The sequence below is a fragment of the Pristiophorus japonicus genome, chromosome 8 (assembly GCF_044704955.1).
Source record: "Pristiophorus japonicus isolate sPriJap1 chromosome 8, sPriJap1.hap1, whole genome shotgun sequence".
Lineage (NCBI taxonomy): Eukaryota > Metazoa > Chordata > Chondrichthyes > Pristiophoridae > Pristiophorus > Pristiophorus japonicus.
Window position 1 is genome coordinate 98,260,843 of NC_091984.1, and position 17,410 is coordinate 98,278,252.

Here is a 17,410-nt window from a genome sequence, read left to right on the forward strand (position 1 = left end):
AGACAGCAGTGGGGTCACAGTCCACCATCTACCTCGGCTGCACTGAGCATGGCTTGGTAGGCGAAATCGTGGCCCATGTTTCCAATCTACTGGTACTTTCCCAGTGTCCTTCGACTCACTCATAATGATCGTCAGTTCCTCACTAGTCTCTTGAACACACTGATAAATTCCATTCAATCTGAGGATTTCTTTGTTTTAATCCTAGACCTATTTTGACATTTTCTGAATTGGAAAGAAAAACCAAGTTGAAGGGCCAAGAGCCATGATGCAGAACACCACCCTGGTTGATGAGAGTAGTAGAGATGAGACAAATGATTAGGTGATATCAATATCAGGATTAAAATTCCTAAGTGGTAAGAAAATGAAAAACCAAGGCCGAATTTCACCTTTTGACCAGTTTTTAAGAAAAAATGTGGAGCATGAAGTGAGCAGTTTTTAATCTGAGTCAGGCTTCTGATGCTCAAAATTAACCCAATTAATATTTTAGTAACCTCAGCCTGGTACATTAGGTTTTAGAAATGTTACCTTAAGATGGCAAAGAAATGAAGTGCTCACTGTAAGAAAGTTAAAAGGGTGTGACCTTTATTTTGTTATCTGGTGTTACACTTTAGCTTTTTGGAAAAAAATAAATGAACCATAGGTAATTGCATAGAAAATACACAGAGAATTGTTCATATATACATTTCATAAAAATAGAATACATCTTGATATCTGACTCCCAGAACTTGTCGTCTTCTTATACAGTGTATTGACTTTAAATGGCTGGTGGCTATTTGGTCAGAACTCTTAGTTAATTGCATTGCTGAGAATGATGATTTTTCTCCCTTGTTCAAACAGCATGCCAGATCGGTGCCTGCTATCTACAAGCTTCAGATATGCACACTGCCAAAACATAGCACCATTTTCACAAAACTGTATTAGACAATGGCAGATTTCAAACATTTGCATCCGGTGGTCTTGACTGCTATTTACTTGGGTGATTAAAAAGTATACTTGTTGAAGTGCTTTTAGTATGGGTATGCAGACACTGCTATATACACTATGAAAGTAGTCTGGTATTCAATATTTCCGTCCGCACTGTATGATGATGCTCGCACTTTCATCCTATATGTCTGAGGCTCTTGTAGTGGTCTGATTGTAAATACAACTCCTTTCAAGTTCTCATCTCGAATTGCAAAAGGTATCATTGGGTCCTCATCAACCATGTAGAAAATTGTTCTGGGATGCATCACTCCATCGTGAGTGTAAGCCACGAGACGGATAAGATCCTGGTTTGCAGCAATACCAAATGGAAGGGCAACAAGTTTATACTCCAAGGCGTACGGACTGAGAGCACACTCCAGGTCATTGGGCGGGCAGTTTTTCAGGCAAAATCTACAAAACAAAAATCAATTTAAATTCATAAGCTCACAAAGTAGATACTGGGTGAGGAAAGTCTTTTGGCCCATTCTACTATATCCTTCCAGAAAGGCCCTACAGTTTCTTAAACAACCTAACCTTTTGAAAGGAGGAATTGCCCTCTATGGAACTCTCCTGTAAAATTAATAGCTTTGAAATTTTACTTGTTACTCTGCTGCAATTAATTGACCTGGAAAAGAGCAGCACTATAGTCTCATAGAAACAAAACTATAGGCACTGAAAATCTGCGGGAAATACACAGCAAAACTGTATTGTGACTAACCTGCAATATATTCACAACATTTACTCTTTATATTTCAATGTATTTTTCATTTGGGGATATCATTTTGGTTTTATTGGGAAGGAAGGGGATGTTGGAAGGCGTATTAACCCCAGACTGGCAGTAGATTCAGAAAATAGTCCTCTACTGCCTAGTAATATAAGTTTTTAGCTCACACCATGCAAGCACTAATATTAAAGTATTAAAAATACCCAGCTGTATAAACTAGTTATATACAATGTTCCCCTTAATTTTAAATTTAGGTGCACGATCCCTTTAACGGGCTGCGCAGGCCATTCAAAGTTTCACACATGTGCGAAATTTCATATTGGAAGCGCCAGTCCTGGGCTGCAGGGACCAGCAGACAGCTGTGCAGCTTAGAGGGAATGTTGGTTATATAAATAGTAATTCAAACACAAATAATTTTAAACACTTCATCAATGACGTGCTTACTTGTTTTATGAATCATATAATTGCTATTGATAGACAACCTCACCCATTATTCTATTAATCCACTGAGCGAACACAAACAGGAAAAGTGTTTAATGTTCTACTTAATGCAGCATCCTACTGAAAAATCCAATCTGTTTGGATTTGATTAAGATTTCCATGGTCCATTTATGGAGCAGAATAATGTTTCTATCTTGTCTCATTTAATCAGACTCACAAAAACTGAATGTAAATAGAAAGATGCTTTGAGAAATAATCTTTTATAATGTGCAAGGAATGTGTTGAGCAATGCCTTTATAAACTTTTATACTTAGTCCTAATAAGTATTATGAATCAATCAGGAATGCAATGGGCAGGAACGGGAAATAATTTTGTCAATTGGAATTCTCTGCTTGGATCAGACGAGATGTCTGGAGTCACCTATTTGCGGATAAACATACATTAAACAGGGAAGCTGAAAAATAACAACAGCATTAGAACAAAGCTAGTGGTGTTGGTGAAACCTACCCAGTGACTGGATCTCGCTGGTATTTGGGTGGGCAAGGAGTGTCTATGCATTGGTAGCTGCCTCTCATGTTAAAGCACATGTGGTTGGCTCCACAGTGGATATTTTGCTCCAGACACTCATCAACATCTAGACAGTTCAAAAACAAAAGATACATCATTATTACTGTTGTGGCAATGTATTTGCACCACTCATCGGCCCCAAGTTTCCACATGATTTGCTCCTGATTTTTAGGAGCAACTGGTGGAGAACGGAGTATCTTAGAAATCGGAATTCTCCACATTTAAGTTTTCTGCAGTTCTAGTCAGAATTTATTTTTCAAAAGGGTACGTGTCCGGCCACTGACGCCTGATTTGAAAGTTTCCACAGTGAAAACATACTCCAAACTAACTTAGAATGGAGCAAGTGAAGATTTTTGTAGGCTTGAAAAAACCTTGTCTACACATTAAAAAATCAGGCGCAGGTTACAAATTCGGCGTCGGGAACGAGGTGGGGGGGGAGGGGGGAAGGGAAGTCATTAAATTCTACAATAAATCCTTAGTTATACTTATACAAATATTATACAAATAAATCCAACCTGAATAAAAATTTATAAGCAAAGAAAAAATTAAATAAACCATGTTCCTACCTGTGTGAAAGTGCTTCAGGCAGGCCTTTCAGGCAGCGGTTTGCCGTTGGGACCGACCGACGGTGGGGGGAGGGAGGGAGGAAGCCTCAGTACTTGAGGCAGCCGTTTACCGTCGGGCCCGACCGACGGCAGGGGGAGAAAGCTGGAAGAAGCCTCAGTGCTGATCATGGAAGGGCAATGTGGTTTTATTAAAAAATGTTAAAAATTGAACAGCTACAAAGAATTTGAATAGTCTCAAACAAGTGCATGTGTCCCGTTTATCACAGTCTATCTTTAATTACAGAATGCACTCCCTCACACACAGAAATATTAAGAAAATTAAAATGCAAGCCTTTGCAAGGGTTCAATAAACAAATCTTCACTTTTTCTGCAGCACTTTTTAAAATGGCTGAGTGCCAATGTTTACTTCAGACTGCGCGTGCGCGAACGCTCCAACGCGCACGCGCAGGGTTGCTGGCACCAAAAAAACTAATTTAAATTGTACCCGCCCCCTCCTACTTACAAAATCGGCGCGAGTGGTAGGCTCCACCCCCTGTGCGCCGCACCAAGCAGACATCGAGCTGCAAGGTGCTCAAGAATACCGCATTTTTTTTCAGGCGCCATTTTCGGCGCGAAAAACGGGCGCCCAGCTCGGAGGGCCGCCTGTTCTGCCGCGTGTGGAAACTTGGGGCCATCATATTTAAAACGTGAGTACCTTTTTTTGGAACCTTTCAAAGAAAATAAATGAGCAAATTATTTTTCACTAATAATACCATAATGGCTGTAAGATATTTCATTATTCATTCACAGTACTCTAATCGTAATATTTTTTTCACTGATGTGATGAGGTGGGATAGACCTATAAGAGTTTATTAATGAAAGACATGAGACTCTGGGCAATTTTGTCATTCATATATAAAACCCACAAGATTGTTCTGCTGCCTAGGATTTTAAAAAGCATTCATTTTACTCTGCTTATTTCAAATGATGATTACAAAGGCCAATGAGGAAGAAATGAAAGGATTGCCTGGTGGCACCAATAAGCACAATAACCAATAAGTGGAGCATTAGACCATACAGATCACAAGGTTCTGACCAGGGATAAGTTAGCTGGTCCCACCAGGACAGAAGTTGGGATGCTACAATTGGCCTCTGCACCCCTGGGATAGGGAAGCAAAAAACTGGCTAAAGTCATGCTCCTGATTGTTATCCAGTGATCCCAGCAGAAAAGGACATATTTATAGGCATAAGGTTAAGACAGGGATGAACTCGATTTGTGATAGCTCCCTCATAGTCAAACAGCTAGATTGCCAGTGCTTGCTGTCTAGATTATATGTGATGTCTGTCCACTTGGGTGAGATACAGAGGGGTGGCTATTCCCTCTAGAACTGTATCACCCCTGTAAGAGAAAAGTATCAAAGCAAAAAAACTAGCTTAAAAAATAGGGAAGATGGGAGCCTGTTCTTAAATTCATTGGGCTAGATTTAACACTTTTGTGCTTATCGCCCCAAAATGGGCATTATTTCTGGCGTGGGCGGTAAAAACGGGTTTTCAGATTGCCGGCTTCTCGCCCATTCTCAAAGCACTTAGTCTCCATTTTGGAAAATGGGTGTTACCGCGAGCGATATGAAATGGGCAGTGTCATGTTTGTAACCTTCACATAACTGTAACCTTTATGTAACAACACTGTACACACTTGAGTAATGTACACCTTGACCACAGAACTTGTGGGAGACACTCCTCACCTGGTCATCCAGGTATCTAAAGGGAGGTCCCATGCAGGGTCAGCACTTCTTGGTCCTGGGAATAATGGTTCAGGTCACGTAGTGACCGTGTCTGCAATACATGCCTCGTGTGATTCTATAGCAAGGTGTAAGGACACCACAGTTGGCGATGAGAAACGGGAATCAACGATCTACGAGGATGGCCACCAGTAGCACAGAGGAACGGTACTGTGTTGGTGAGGACTGGGACGATTTCGTTGAGAGGCTCCAGCAGAGCTTTGTCACGAAGGACTGGCTGGGAGAGGAAGCGGCTGGCAAGCGGAGGGCGCATCTACTAACCAGCTGTGGATCCAAGACGTATGCGCTGATGAAAGACCTGCTCGCACCCGAGAAGCCGGCGGACAAGTCCTTTGAAGAGCTCAGCACTCTGATCGGTCAGCACCTCAAACCGGCGAGCAGCATACACATGGCCCGGCACCGGTTCTATACACACTGGCGTCGGGAGGGACAAAGCATATTGGACTTTGCTGCGGACCTTCGGCGTTTGGCCAGCCTCTAAGTTCACAGACGCCTGCAGGGGGGAGATGTTAAGGGATTTCTTCATTGAGGGCATTGGTCATGCCGGGATTTTCAGGAAGCTTATTGACACCAAGGCCTTGACTTTGGAAAGGGCAACGTTGATAGCTCAGACCTTCATGGCAGGGGAAGAGGAGACCAAGATAATTTACGCGCGCAGCCCTAGTTCCAACGTGGCGATGGACCAGGGAGTTAACATTGTAAACGAGACTCAGAACCCCGCAGGCAGGCAAGGGCAATTCGACACCGCTCAGGCAGCAACAGGCTCTAGGGTGGGCCAGCAACAGAGACAATGGCAGGGGGATCAGCAATTCACGCCATCACAAGGGACAATGTGTCCCAGGATGGGACCATTGACATTCAGCAACAGAGTGCTCAGGAGTAATCAAACAGACAATCAGAGAGGAATGCCTGTTAACAGTTCCTTTGTCCACAACAATCTCAGCTCATGCTGGAGGTGCGGTGGCAGACATGCTGCGAAAACCCGTAGGTTTCAACAATTTATCTGTAGAAACTGTAACTTCAGTGGACATCTGGCCAGAATGTGCAGAAAGCCCGTAGCGAGGCTAGTTTATGAGGCAGAGGAACCAGACGAGGGGTCTGCAAGGCAAGGTGATGCTTGGGGCAAAGCTATGGACGCGGAAGTCCAGCAGGTTCATGTGGCAGACATACACAGCTCGTATACCAAAATGGCACCTATGATGATGAAAGTTCTATTAAATGGCATCCCGGTACGCATGGAGCTGGACACAGGAGCCAGCCAGCCACATATGAGTGCCCAACAATTTGAAAAACTATGGCCACTCAAAGCTAACAGGCCCAAACTGGAACGCATTGACACCCAGCTACGGACGTACACCAGAGAGATCATCCCTGTACTAGACAGTGCAAACTTGGTGGTCACACACAATGGATCGGAGAACTGGCTGCCACTCTGGATTGTCCCGGGGAATGGTCCCGCGCTCTTGGGGAGGAGCTGGCTAGCCGAGATGAACTGGAAATGGGGGGATGTGCATGCCATTTCATCTGTGGAGCGAAGTTCATGCTCACAGGTCCTACAGAAATTTGAGCCACTTTTTCAACCTGGTGTCGGGACCTTTAAGGGTACCAAAGTAGTGATACGCATCACCTTGGACGCCAGACCAGTGCACCATAAAGCCAGAACTGTGCCGTATGTGATACGTGAGAGAATTGAGAGTAAGTTGGACAGACTGCTAAGAGAGGGCATAATTCCACCTGTTGAATTCAGTGACTGGGCAAGCCCCACCGTTCCTGTCCTTAAAGCGGATGGCTCGGTCAGGATTTGTGGCGACTACAAGGCCACCATCAACCGAGTGTCACTACAGGACCAATACCCGCTTCCAAGAGCGGAGGATCTTTATGCCACACTGGCAGGTGGCAAGCTGTTCACCAAGTTGGTCCTCACTTCAGCCTACATGACTCAGGAACTGGCTGAAGAATCCAAGCTTCTGACCACTATCACTACGCACAAGGGGCTATTCGTTTACAACAGGTGTCCGTCTGGCATTCGTTCAGCGGCCGCTATCTTCCAGAAGAACATGGAAAGCCTGCTTAAATCCATCCCTGGAACAATCGTATTCCAAGATGACATCCTAATCACAGGTCGAGACACCGAGGAACACCTCTACAACCTGGAGGAGGTGCTACGCTGACTGGACCGGGTAGGCTTGCAACTAAAGAAGTCCAAGTGTGTGTTTTTGGCCCCAGAGATCGAGTTTTTGGGCAGGAGGGTTGCCGCAGACGGGATCCGATCTACCGAATCCAAAACGGAGGCGATCCGTCATGCGCCCAGGCCCGACAACACATCGGTGTTGCGGTCATTTCTGGGACTATTGAACTACTTCGGGAACTTTCTACCGAACTTAAGCACATTGTTGGAGCCACTGCATGTGCTCCTGCGTAAGGGTTGTGAATGGTTTTGGGGGGACTGTCAAGAATGGGCTTTCAATCGGGCGCGGAATCTGCTTTGTTCTAACAAGCTGTTGACCTTGTACAACCCCTGTAAGAAACTGGTTTTAATGTATGATGCATCATCCTATGGGGTTGGGTGCGTGTTGCAGCAGAGTAATGATGAGGGCCAACTCCAACCTGTGGCTTATGCCTCCAGGTCGCTCTCCCAGGCAGAATGGGGATATGGGATGGTTGAAAAGGAAGCACTCGCATGTGTCTACGGGGTGAAAAAGATGCACCAGTACCTTTTCGGCAGAAAGTTCGAGTTAGAAACGGACCACAAACTGTTAACATCCCTGTTGTCCGACAGCAAGGCTGTCAATGCCAATGCGTCAGCTCGCATACAGCGATGGGCCCTCACACTGGTTGCGTATGACTACACCATACGGCAATGGCCAGGCACCGAAAATTGCGTTGATGCGCTCAGCAGACTCCCACTGGCCACCACGGAGGGGGCATCGGAGCAAAGCGCGGAGATGGTCATGGCCATTGAGGCTTCCGACACCGCAGGCTCCCCCATCACAACTCGCCAGATCAAAATCTGGACCAACAGAGATCCCCTCCTATCCCTGATAAAGAAATGTGTCCCGACTTGGGATTGGGCGCCCGCACACGGAGCATGCCCTGAGGAGGTCAGGCAGTTTCACAGACGGATGGACGAACTCTCCATCCAAGCCGACTGCCTGCGAAAGGCCAGAAAGGTAGTCATGCCCCAGAAAGGAAGGGAAGCATTCATCAGGGAACTCCACAGCAAGCACCCAGACTGTCTGCTATGGGGAAGAAGGGTAGTCATGCCCCAGAAAGGAAGGGAAGCATTCATCAGGGAACTCCTCAGCGAGCACCCAGGCATCGTGCTAATGAAGGCCATTGCCCGGTCACATGTATGGTGGCCGGGAATTGACTCAGACCTGGAACACTGGGTTCGCAGGTGCACGACGTGTGCTCAGCTGGGAAATGCCCCAGGGAGGCTCCACTCAGCCTGTGGCCCTGGCCCACCACTGCATGGTCACGCATTCATGTAGACTACGCGGGCCCGTTCATGGGAAAAATGTTCCCGATCATTGTCGATGCATACTCGGAATGGATCGAGTGCATCATATTGAATTCGTGCACGACATCCACCACCGTGGAGAGTCTGCGTACGGTCTTTGCGACCCACGGCTTGCCGGACATCCTGGTTAGCGATAATGGCCCATGTTTCACTAGCTATGAATTCCAGGAGTTTATGTTGGGTAATGGTATCAATCACGTCAGGACAGCACCGTTCAAGCCGGCTTCCAATGGCCAGATGAAACGTGCGGTTCAAATCATAAAACTGGGCATGCTCCAGATTCAAGGACCCTCCCTTCAGTACCGCCTATCCCGCCTCCTGCTGGCCTATAGGTCCCGCCCACATTCGCTCACGGAAGTCCCGCCCGCGGAACTACTCTTGAAACGCATGCTTAAAACGCGGCTGTACCTCATTCAACCAGCTGTCAGACATTGTTGAGGGCAAGCGCCAGTCTCAAATCGAGTGCCATGATCGCAACTCAGTGGGGAGATGCATAGAAACTGATGACCCTGTATTCGTTCTCAATCATGCTTTGGGACCTAAGTGGCTTGAGGTAACTGTAATTGGCAAAGAGGGGAATAGGATCATAGTGGTCAGACTTAACAATGGGCAGATATGCCGCAAACATCTGGACCAAGTAAAGAAAAGGTTCAGCATGGACACTGAGGAAGATCATGAGATGTTACCCACACAACTGCCAGTGAACGAGCAACAAGGACACTCACCAGCATGCACAGTCCCTGCGGCCAGATCGGACAGGCCGGAATCATCTCAGGCGACAGACACGCATGGCAAGGCCCAACCACCAGAGCCCCAACTGCGGCGCTCCACGAGAGAACACCGACCGTCTGAAAGACTCAATCTTTGACTCAAAGACGTTGGGGGGAGGTGATGTCATGTTTGTAACCTTCACATAACTGTAACCTTTATGTAACAACACTGTACACTGTATACACCTGAGTAATGCACACCTTGACCACAGGGGGTGAACTTGTGGGAGACATTCCTCACCTGGTCATCCAGGTATATAAAGGGAGGTCCCACGCAGGGTCAGCACTTCTTGGTCCTGGGAATAAAGGTTCAGGTCACGTAGTGACCTTGTCTGCAATAGATGCCTCGTGTGATTCTATAGTAAGGTGTAAGGACACCACAGGTGGTAGCGTTAAATCTCACTGATCTTCTGCCATAAAGTGTCACCATCCTTAGCAACGGTATGGCAACGCTCGATTCCCGCGATTCAGGAGGTCAAGGGTCATCATGACATGCGCAGAAGAGGAGACAGAGAGAGAGGGAGCTCAGAGGGTCTGAAGGCATGTGTGGCTGTGGTGTGTGCTTGTTTGGCTGTTGTGGGAGGCACGAGGGAGATTCACCAGCAGCAAAAAGCCTACTAAGCACCAAGAACATAGTTGGCACCGAGTTTTTGTCCAACAATAAGATATAACATGGAAGGGATGGTGGAGGCCCTCGAGCTGGTAGCCAGGAACACTGGTGGCAGAAGGCTCCCAGTGGTCCCGGAGCGTGGCACTGCACCCCAAGGTGCCACACCCCCATTGCCAACCACACATCAGAGCCAGCAGCAATGTCTTGCTTCTGGCTCAGAGCACATTCCCATCTCAGGACCGTCCTCTCCCATATCCGTCCAAGCTGCGTTTCGGCCGTCATTGCTCCCCCGCCCCCTGCCTCGCCCAATGAAGCATTGCCTGAGGAGCTCCTCGGCCAGGTGGCAAGGTGATGCCCACCATTGATGTATGACCTGCACACCCAGCAGTGTGTCAGCCTTGTAAATAAAACCAATGTTCTTTCAGGCAAAGTGATCATTGATGAGCTACTGACGTAAGGCTCTTGCAGCTATCATGCCACCACGGGCCCTTTCATGTGGTCTACAGGGGGGCAGGAGCATGGCTTCAGCATCAGCCTGACTGTCTGGGCCGATGTCAGCGTCCGCCTCCTCGTCCTCCTCTTCCTCTCTCTGGTGAGGTGGACTGTCAGATTCTTCAGGCAATTCTCGTCCCCTCCTGATAGCCGAATTGTGCAGCATGGAGCACACCACCACGAATTGAGCTACCAGCTCAGGGTGGTATTGGAGCTCGCCTCCTGAGTGGTCCAGGTATCTAAAGCGCTGTTAAACACGCCAATGGTTTTCTCCACGATATTGTGTGTGGCTGTGTGGCTCTCGTTGTATTGCCTCTCGGCTTCGGTGTGGGTGTCATGCAGGGGGCCATCAGCCAGGTGGCGAGGCCATATCCTTCGTCACCAAGAATCCAGCATTGACCTTGTGGCTGATTGTTAAACAAATCAAATTCGGTGCTCTCACACAGGATGTGAGCATCATGGATGCCGCCCGCAAATTGAGCATTCACTGCCAATATAATTTGCTGGTGGTCGACAACGAGTTGCATATTTAGGGAGTGGAATCCCTTGCGGTCCCTGAAAACCTCTGCATCCTGAAAAGGTGCCCGCATCGTGATCTGTGTAGAGTCTATTGCTCCCTGCACCTTGAGGAAATTTGCAGTTCTGGAGAATCCGAGAGCACTCTCACTCTGTGCCTCCCCGATCATAGGGAAGCTGATCAAGTCCCTCCTGCATGCATACAGGGCTTCAGCAATGTTTGGCATGCTGAGAAAGTCCACAAATGTCTCCAGCTATGGCCTGAAAAGAACCCGAGGCATAGAACGACAGTGCCACGGTGACTTTGACCTCGACAGAAAGTGCAGTACTGATGATGCTGGCAGGCTGCAGATCTCCCCTTATCAGCTGGCATACCTCAGTGATAACCTCTTTTTGGAAGTCTCCGAAGGCAGGTGGTGTCGGGCAAGTCGAGGTAAGACTGCTTCTCCCTGTACTTGCGAGGGGTGTAACGTCTGGTCCTCCTCATCAGTCTGTCACGTCTTACATTGGGCACATAATGCTGTGGAGCGAACCTTCAGCTATCTCGAGTCTGCTGCATGTAATTGGTCATCAAGAGAGGGTGAGAAAGGACAGGCCCCATTGCTGTAGCTCGGTTTTCCACCGATTGGTTACAAAGAATGAATGGCCCGACGAAGACACCTATTAAATTCCAATCGGTCACAGTATGGTCAAGATGTTTGTAGAGATGTTCACGTCAACTCCAACGACCTCCAGAGTACATCCGAACTCCCCCGAGGTTGAAGCACGGCAGCCTTTTAAAGGATGCGACATGTGATGTAGAACATGGCGTCCATAACATTGTGATTAGTTTCGGTTAGTTCCACTTTTTCTGGGCGGTTTTTGGGCGAGGTGCTGAAATTGATGCTGGACGATCTTATGGCCGCTAGTTTTGGTAAATATGCTCTTTACGACAAAAAAAGTGGGTGGGTGGTATTATTGAATCTCGGTGTTAAATCAGTGCGGAAATTAACGCTGGGCGATATTATGGGCATTGATTTCGCCCATTCTGATGATTCCGCCCCAAAAAAAGTGGGCAGGCAGTATTATTTTTTCCCGTCGTTAAGCACATGGGGAAAGTAACGCTCGGCGATAAGTTTCCGAAAAATGCCCGTCAGTTTCCATTTGTGGCTAAATGGGCGATATCTGGGCGTTATACGTCATTTCAGCAGTAAAATGGGTGTTAAGCGGGTGTTAAGCATGCAAAAAAAGTGGAGGTTCTAGCCCATTGTACTAAGTAGGCAAATCCATGCAACAGTAGCTACTGATACAATCCTGAGGTCAACCAGAGTGCAGTTGTAATCGCTTGTAAACTTTAAGCTCTAGGTCAATGACTGTTTTGCAACTGTAACAGAGTGTGATGGATGTGTGTTAGATGCAAGACTATATATAAGCCTATATCTAGTATTCTTTCAATTTCTCTAAGTATTTATTTACAGCACAAAAACAGGTAATTCGGCTAAACAGGTCCATGCTGATGTTTATGCTCCATATGAGCCTCCTCCCACCCTTCTTCAACTAACCCCATCAGCATGTCCTTCTATTCCTTTCTCCTTCATGTATTTATCTAGCTTCCCCTTAAATGCATCTCTGCCATTTGCCTCGACAAATTCCACATTCTAACCATTCTCTCGGTAAAGAAGGTTCTCCTGAATTCCCCGTTGGATTTAATAATGACTATCTTACATTTATGGCCCCTAGTTCTGGTTTCGCCTGCAAGTGGAAACATCTTCTCTACATCTACCCTATATAATCTTTTCATAATCATAAAGATCTCTCGCAGCCCTCCTCTGTATTAACTACATCCCCCAATTTGGTGTCATCCGCAAATTTTGAAGTTGTACTTCCGATTCCCGATATCAAATCGTTTATGTAAATGGTGAACAACAGTCGTCCCAGCGCTGATCCTTGTAGAACACCACTTCCTATTATTTGCCAATCTTTAACCCCGACTCTTTGTTTTCTGTTATGTAGCCATTCTGCTACTTGTCCTGTGACTCCACATATTCTGACCTTACAATGTGGTATCTTATCTAAGGCATTTTGGAAATCCAAATATATGACATCTACTGCATTACCCTTATCTACTCTTTCTGTTACTTTTTCATAGAATTCAATAAGATTGGTCAGGCATGACCTTCCCTTTTGGAATATGTGCTGACTACTCTATCATATTTTCAGTTTCTAGATGTATTTCTATTACATTATAAGGATGCAACTCTAACGGAATAACTATTTTAAGCAGCTGCCAGTCCCTTCCAGAATTGATAGAAGTATACAGGAATCTCGAGCCGAGCACTGGTTAATGGCTCTTGCGCCATTTTAAAATAAACAGGTTAATGACTGCATTAAGTTAGTGTACGTGCACTCCCAGAGGAAATGAAAACCCTAGAGGTATTACTAGGAATTCATAAAACACTATCCTACCATGACATGCTTTCCCGTTGGGCATGAGCCGGTATCCACTGGGGCAGAGGCATTGGTAGCTCCCTGCTGTGTTTTTGCAGTCATGCTGACAAGGTTCCTTGTTTTCACATTCATTAATATCTGCGAACAGAGAATTTCACAATTTGACACAGAAAAAGCAACAACTGGCAGTGATTCATCTGTTCTTTGACAAATGAAGATGGTGTTAAATTACATGATTATTGCAGAAAATCTAAAGAGTGATAGAGTTAAAATTGATAGGTTGCATTTAAGAGAATTAATACACGGTAGGTTAGAAAGACTTCTTTTGACCAATTTCATTGTGCAGTATTGTTAAAAAAACAAGTTTAAAAATGCTGATGAGAATAAACAGAAAAGGGATTATATATGCTTAATAAACACTCAAGTTCCTTTCTGAACTCACAGAATTGACATTTTATTGTATTTTTGGTAATTTCCCCCTTCCTCTCCTGAAAGTGCTAAGCTGGGGGAATGGTTCCATAGCTGCCAGTAGTGCTCTACTACCAAGTCCAAGTGGCTGCTCTTCATGTGTGAGCCTAAAAATGCTCTCTTTTGGTGGGAAAGGGTTAATATATTAAAAAGAAATGCATTGTTTTAGTAGCTCTGGTTTGTAGATACACCTTACATTGTCTCATGTTAAATGGTGCCGAATGCTGAAGCGACTACCTCTACCAGTTGTTACATTAATATGATTAATCTTTGAGACAATTAGTTTGGGACTTTGTTACCAAAACAGGGTATGATCCAGTGGTCAAGCGGCAGAACAAAAGCCTTGCATATCTGTGATTGCATGTTCCTATTATGTTGGCTGGGACTATGCTGCAACCTATCTAACCAGAAATTTGATGGGTTCTGTTAGTTGGTCAATACTGGTGGTAGAGGTGAAATTGAATTGAAATATACATTCAAACTAAGGAAAATATACTGTGGCTTTAAAAATCCAAAGATATAAGTAAATAATGCCAAAGGTCTCCAGGAAATATTGCTAGTAACTGTTGAAAGCGAGAGATGAGTTACGCTAGTGAACATAATCCAGAAACAATTTCCTGTGTAATGGTACATCAGCTTCACAGCTTTCAAGACATTTTTATCAATATTTTTTCAGCTATCTTACATAAAAAGAACAGATTCCATTTATAAAGGCTGACGTTTACCTATGCAATTGCCATTCTTTGCCTCATAGCCTTCAGGGCATGTTTTTCTAATGCTCCTGCCAGTCCTGGAGAAAGCTGCACGGTAAACGCTTCCGTAGCCCACATGGGATCTATACTGAGAGGACTGACTAAAATACTGCGGCTGCTGCTGCTGCGTCTGTTGCTGGTTGAAGTAACCCACATTGGGGAACTGGGCAAAGTTATAAATTCTCTCATAATTTGGCAACCTCTCTAATCCAGCACAAGATTTCCCATCACCTAACAAATGTTGTCCAGGTGGACAGAGACACTTGAAGCTGCCAGGGGTGTTGATGCACTGGTATGCACAAGGTTTAGGCACCCGTTCACATTCGTCAATGTCTGCTCATATGACATGGGCCGCAGCATATTATACCATGAAAGGGAAAGAAAAGAGAACACAGAAAAAGAGGATCAGTTTGGATAATACAGTGAGGACCTCATCGAACAGTAAGCCTGTCACACATGGAGTAATCCAGTTTTGCTGACATTACTCCAGACAGAATTTGAATAAAGATACTTAAAAACAGTAAGAGCTATTTGATAGGAACATGTACAATGTAGACATCTGTTTGACTGAGGCATATGTTCTCCTTCCTATTTAATTCCAAAACAGTTTACTTTGGATGTAACTAATTTTATGAAGGATTTTAAATAGGGGTGAGGGGGGAAACGGGCAGTGGTTATCAAGTGGTTATACCAGAGTTCTATCTTATCTAATTATATGCAACTTGAGCGGGAAATTGCAAATATTACCTTGATAAAGAAATGCTGGGAGAACTTGGCTTAATCATCCAGTAGTTTTTTGTGCAATTTTGGTGGTGAGGAATGGAACAATTTCCATTTCTGACATCCAGCATCAAATTTTCCTTATTGAAACAAGTATAAACTTGTTATAGCTGCTCATTAGATATTAGCCAATATTAAAACCGGGTAGGTTATATGTTTTTTAAACATACTTAAAATAGTCTTGTAGCAAAAACGTACTCAACTCCAAATGATGGCCCTGGAACAAGCTGTGTGGCAAACAAAACATTGAACAGCATTCTTAAAACATGGAGGAATCTGGCCTGCGACTGTTGATAGTGAGTAGGAATAAGCAATGCCATTCCACTTAAATGCAGTGGTCGATCTGTGTGCTTAGGTGTAATGTTATCAGGCAGCATGGGAAACATTCATATAGTCGGTTTAAATGTGATCCAGGCCAAATGCTGTTATTCTGAAAAGATCTGAGAACAACGCCCGACAGCGGTCACAAGGCATAGCACTAATCTTATTGTAAAAACTTAGCAACTAAATATGTAAATAGATAATTAAACTAATGTGGGTAACAGGTTTTAACAGATGCACTATTATTACAAGAATGCTGTTCAGCATTTTAAATAATCTTGTGAATAAACACTATCTAATTTATATACATTTGTATAAGTATGAATAATCATATTGCTGATTAGGTTAGATCTGTTCAGTTAAATATTTTGGTATCAAAATGAATGATTCATCATATGACTCATAAATCTTTGGTTTGGTTTTCATTTATCTGAACTACACTGAAGCACAATGAATGTAGAAGGATTGTTTGATTATTGCTATTATGTTTGAAGTACTTTGAACTTCCAGGGATAACCATTATTACCCCATGGAATTAGGTATAAAGACATGTTTTGGGGAAAATTGCCAGTGTCAGAGTTATTCCTTTTCCCAACAACCCATCTCACACTCTCAACAGGTGTCCAACCATCCATTCTATTCTGGGTAGAATATTATAAAAGAGTGTGTGCGAGGTTGTGCCTTTTAATTCATGAGATGGCCATCTTTATGTAGTGGTTTATCTAGCAGCTGGATCACGCTCACCCCACTGAGGCATAACGTCCCAAACTACCTGTTTGGAACCCTAACATTAAGCCACTTGAACTATTGGGCACCAATGTTCCCCATAATTATTTTAACTGGCCGTGTGGCCCATTCAAATTAAAAGGCGGCTCACAGGCTGCGTGGGATCCCTGGAGCGTTGCGTGGCCGCGCAGTTTAAAGGGAACATTGCTAGGCACCTTTTAATATGTTCCGATTTTTAATTTAAATTTCTTTATAGCTTTGCTTAACCTGAGATGGCCGACAGAAAGAAGAGGTTACCTTTGATGTTTATCTAAGAAACATTGGGCCATATTTTGCTATGTGCGGTGAACAAACAACACCCACTGTTCATTCCCCTTCCAGTTGCTCAAAGACTTTCTATCAGGATTTGCATGGCAAGTTGCTGTCAGCTGGACATTGAAATGGCACGGTGCCCTCTAAGGGCATCTAGGACCTGTGTGAACCGGGCAAGCAACTGTATATCTCCTTAACCAATCAGAGTCAAGAATCGATAATGAGCAACATAGAGCCTGAACCAGGAAGTCTAAGTTAGAATAGTTAATTAAATGTTAAATCAGGTACATAAAGCAAAGTAAAGGGCTCAATTTTCTCCAATGACGTTTTTTGCCGTATTTGAAGAGTTAAGCCTGTTTTTTGGGGGCCCAACTATGCCCCAAAAAAGTTGAAAGTTTCCCTGTTGTAATTTTTGAAATTGGCGCCGCGCAGCGTCCTTTAGCTTTGGGACCCCCACCCCACCCCACTTCTGCGCATGCGGGAAAAAAAAATGAAATTTTCTATGTGACTGGTATGGGCGCACATGCCCAGTATACCTCCTGGTCTGCATTCAGCCATTTTGAAAGAGCCAGTTGTGTGTGAGAACTTTTCTTCTGAGTGGAAAAAAAATCAGCTGCAATATACAACGTGGCTCAAGCACCAAGAATTTCTCAGGACAAAGTGGAGGCCCTGGT

At 44.8% G+C, this 17,410-nt stretch overlaps 1 protein-coding gene across 1 annotated transcript in view; it reads right to left on the bottom strand.

The window, feature by feature from the left end:
* Positions 1–580: 580 nt before the first annotated feature.
* hmcn1 (hemicentin 1) overlaps positions 581–17,410 on the bottom strand; it is a 744,329-nt gene continuing 727,499 nt past the window's right edge. The window contains exons 104-107 of the mRNA XM_070887155.1: positions 14,571–14,930; positions 13,396–13,515; positions 2,636–2,762; positions 581–1,374 (exon numbers count right to left, since the gene is read on the bottom strand). Of these exons, the coding sequence (XP_070743256.1) occupies positions 1,008–1,374; positions 2,636–2,762; positions 13,396–13,515; positions 14,571–14,930 (974 nt within the window). The 3' untranslated portion in view covers positions 581–1,007. The remainder of the gene's footprint in view (positions 1,375–2,635; positions 2,763–13,395; positions 13,516–14,570; positions 14,931–17,410) is intronic.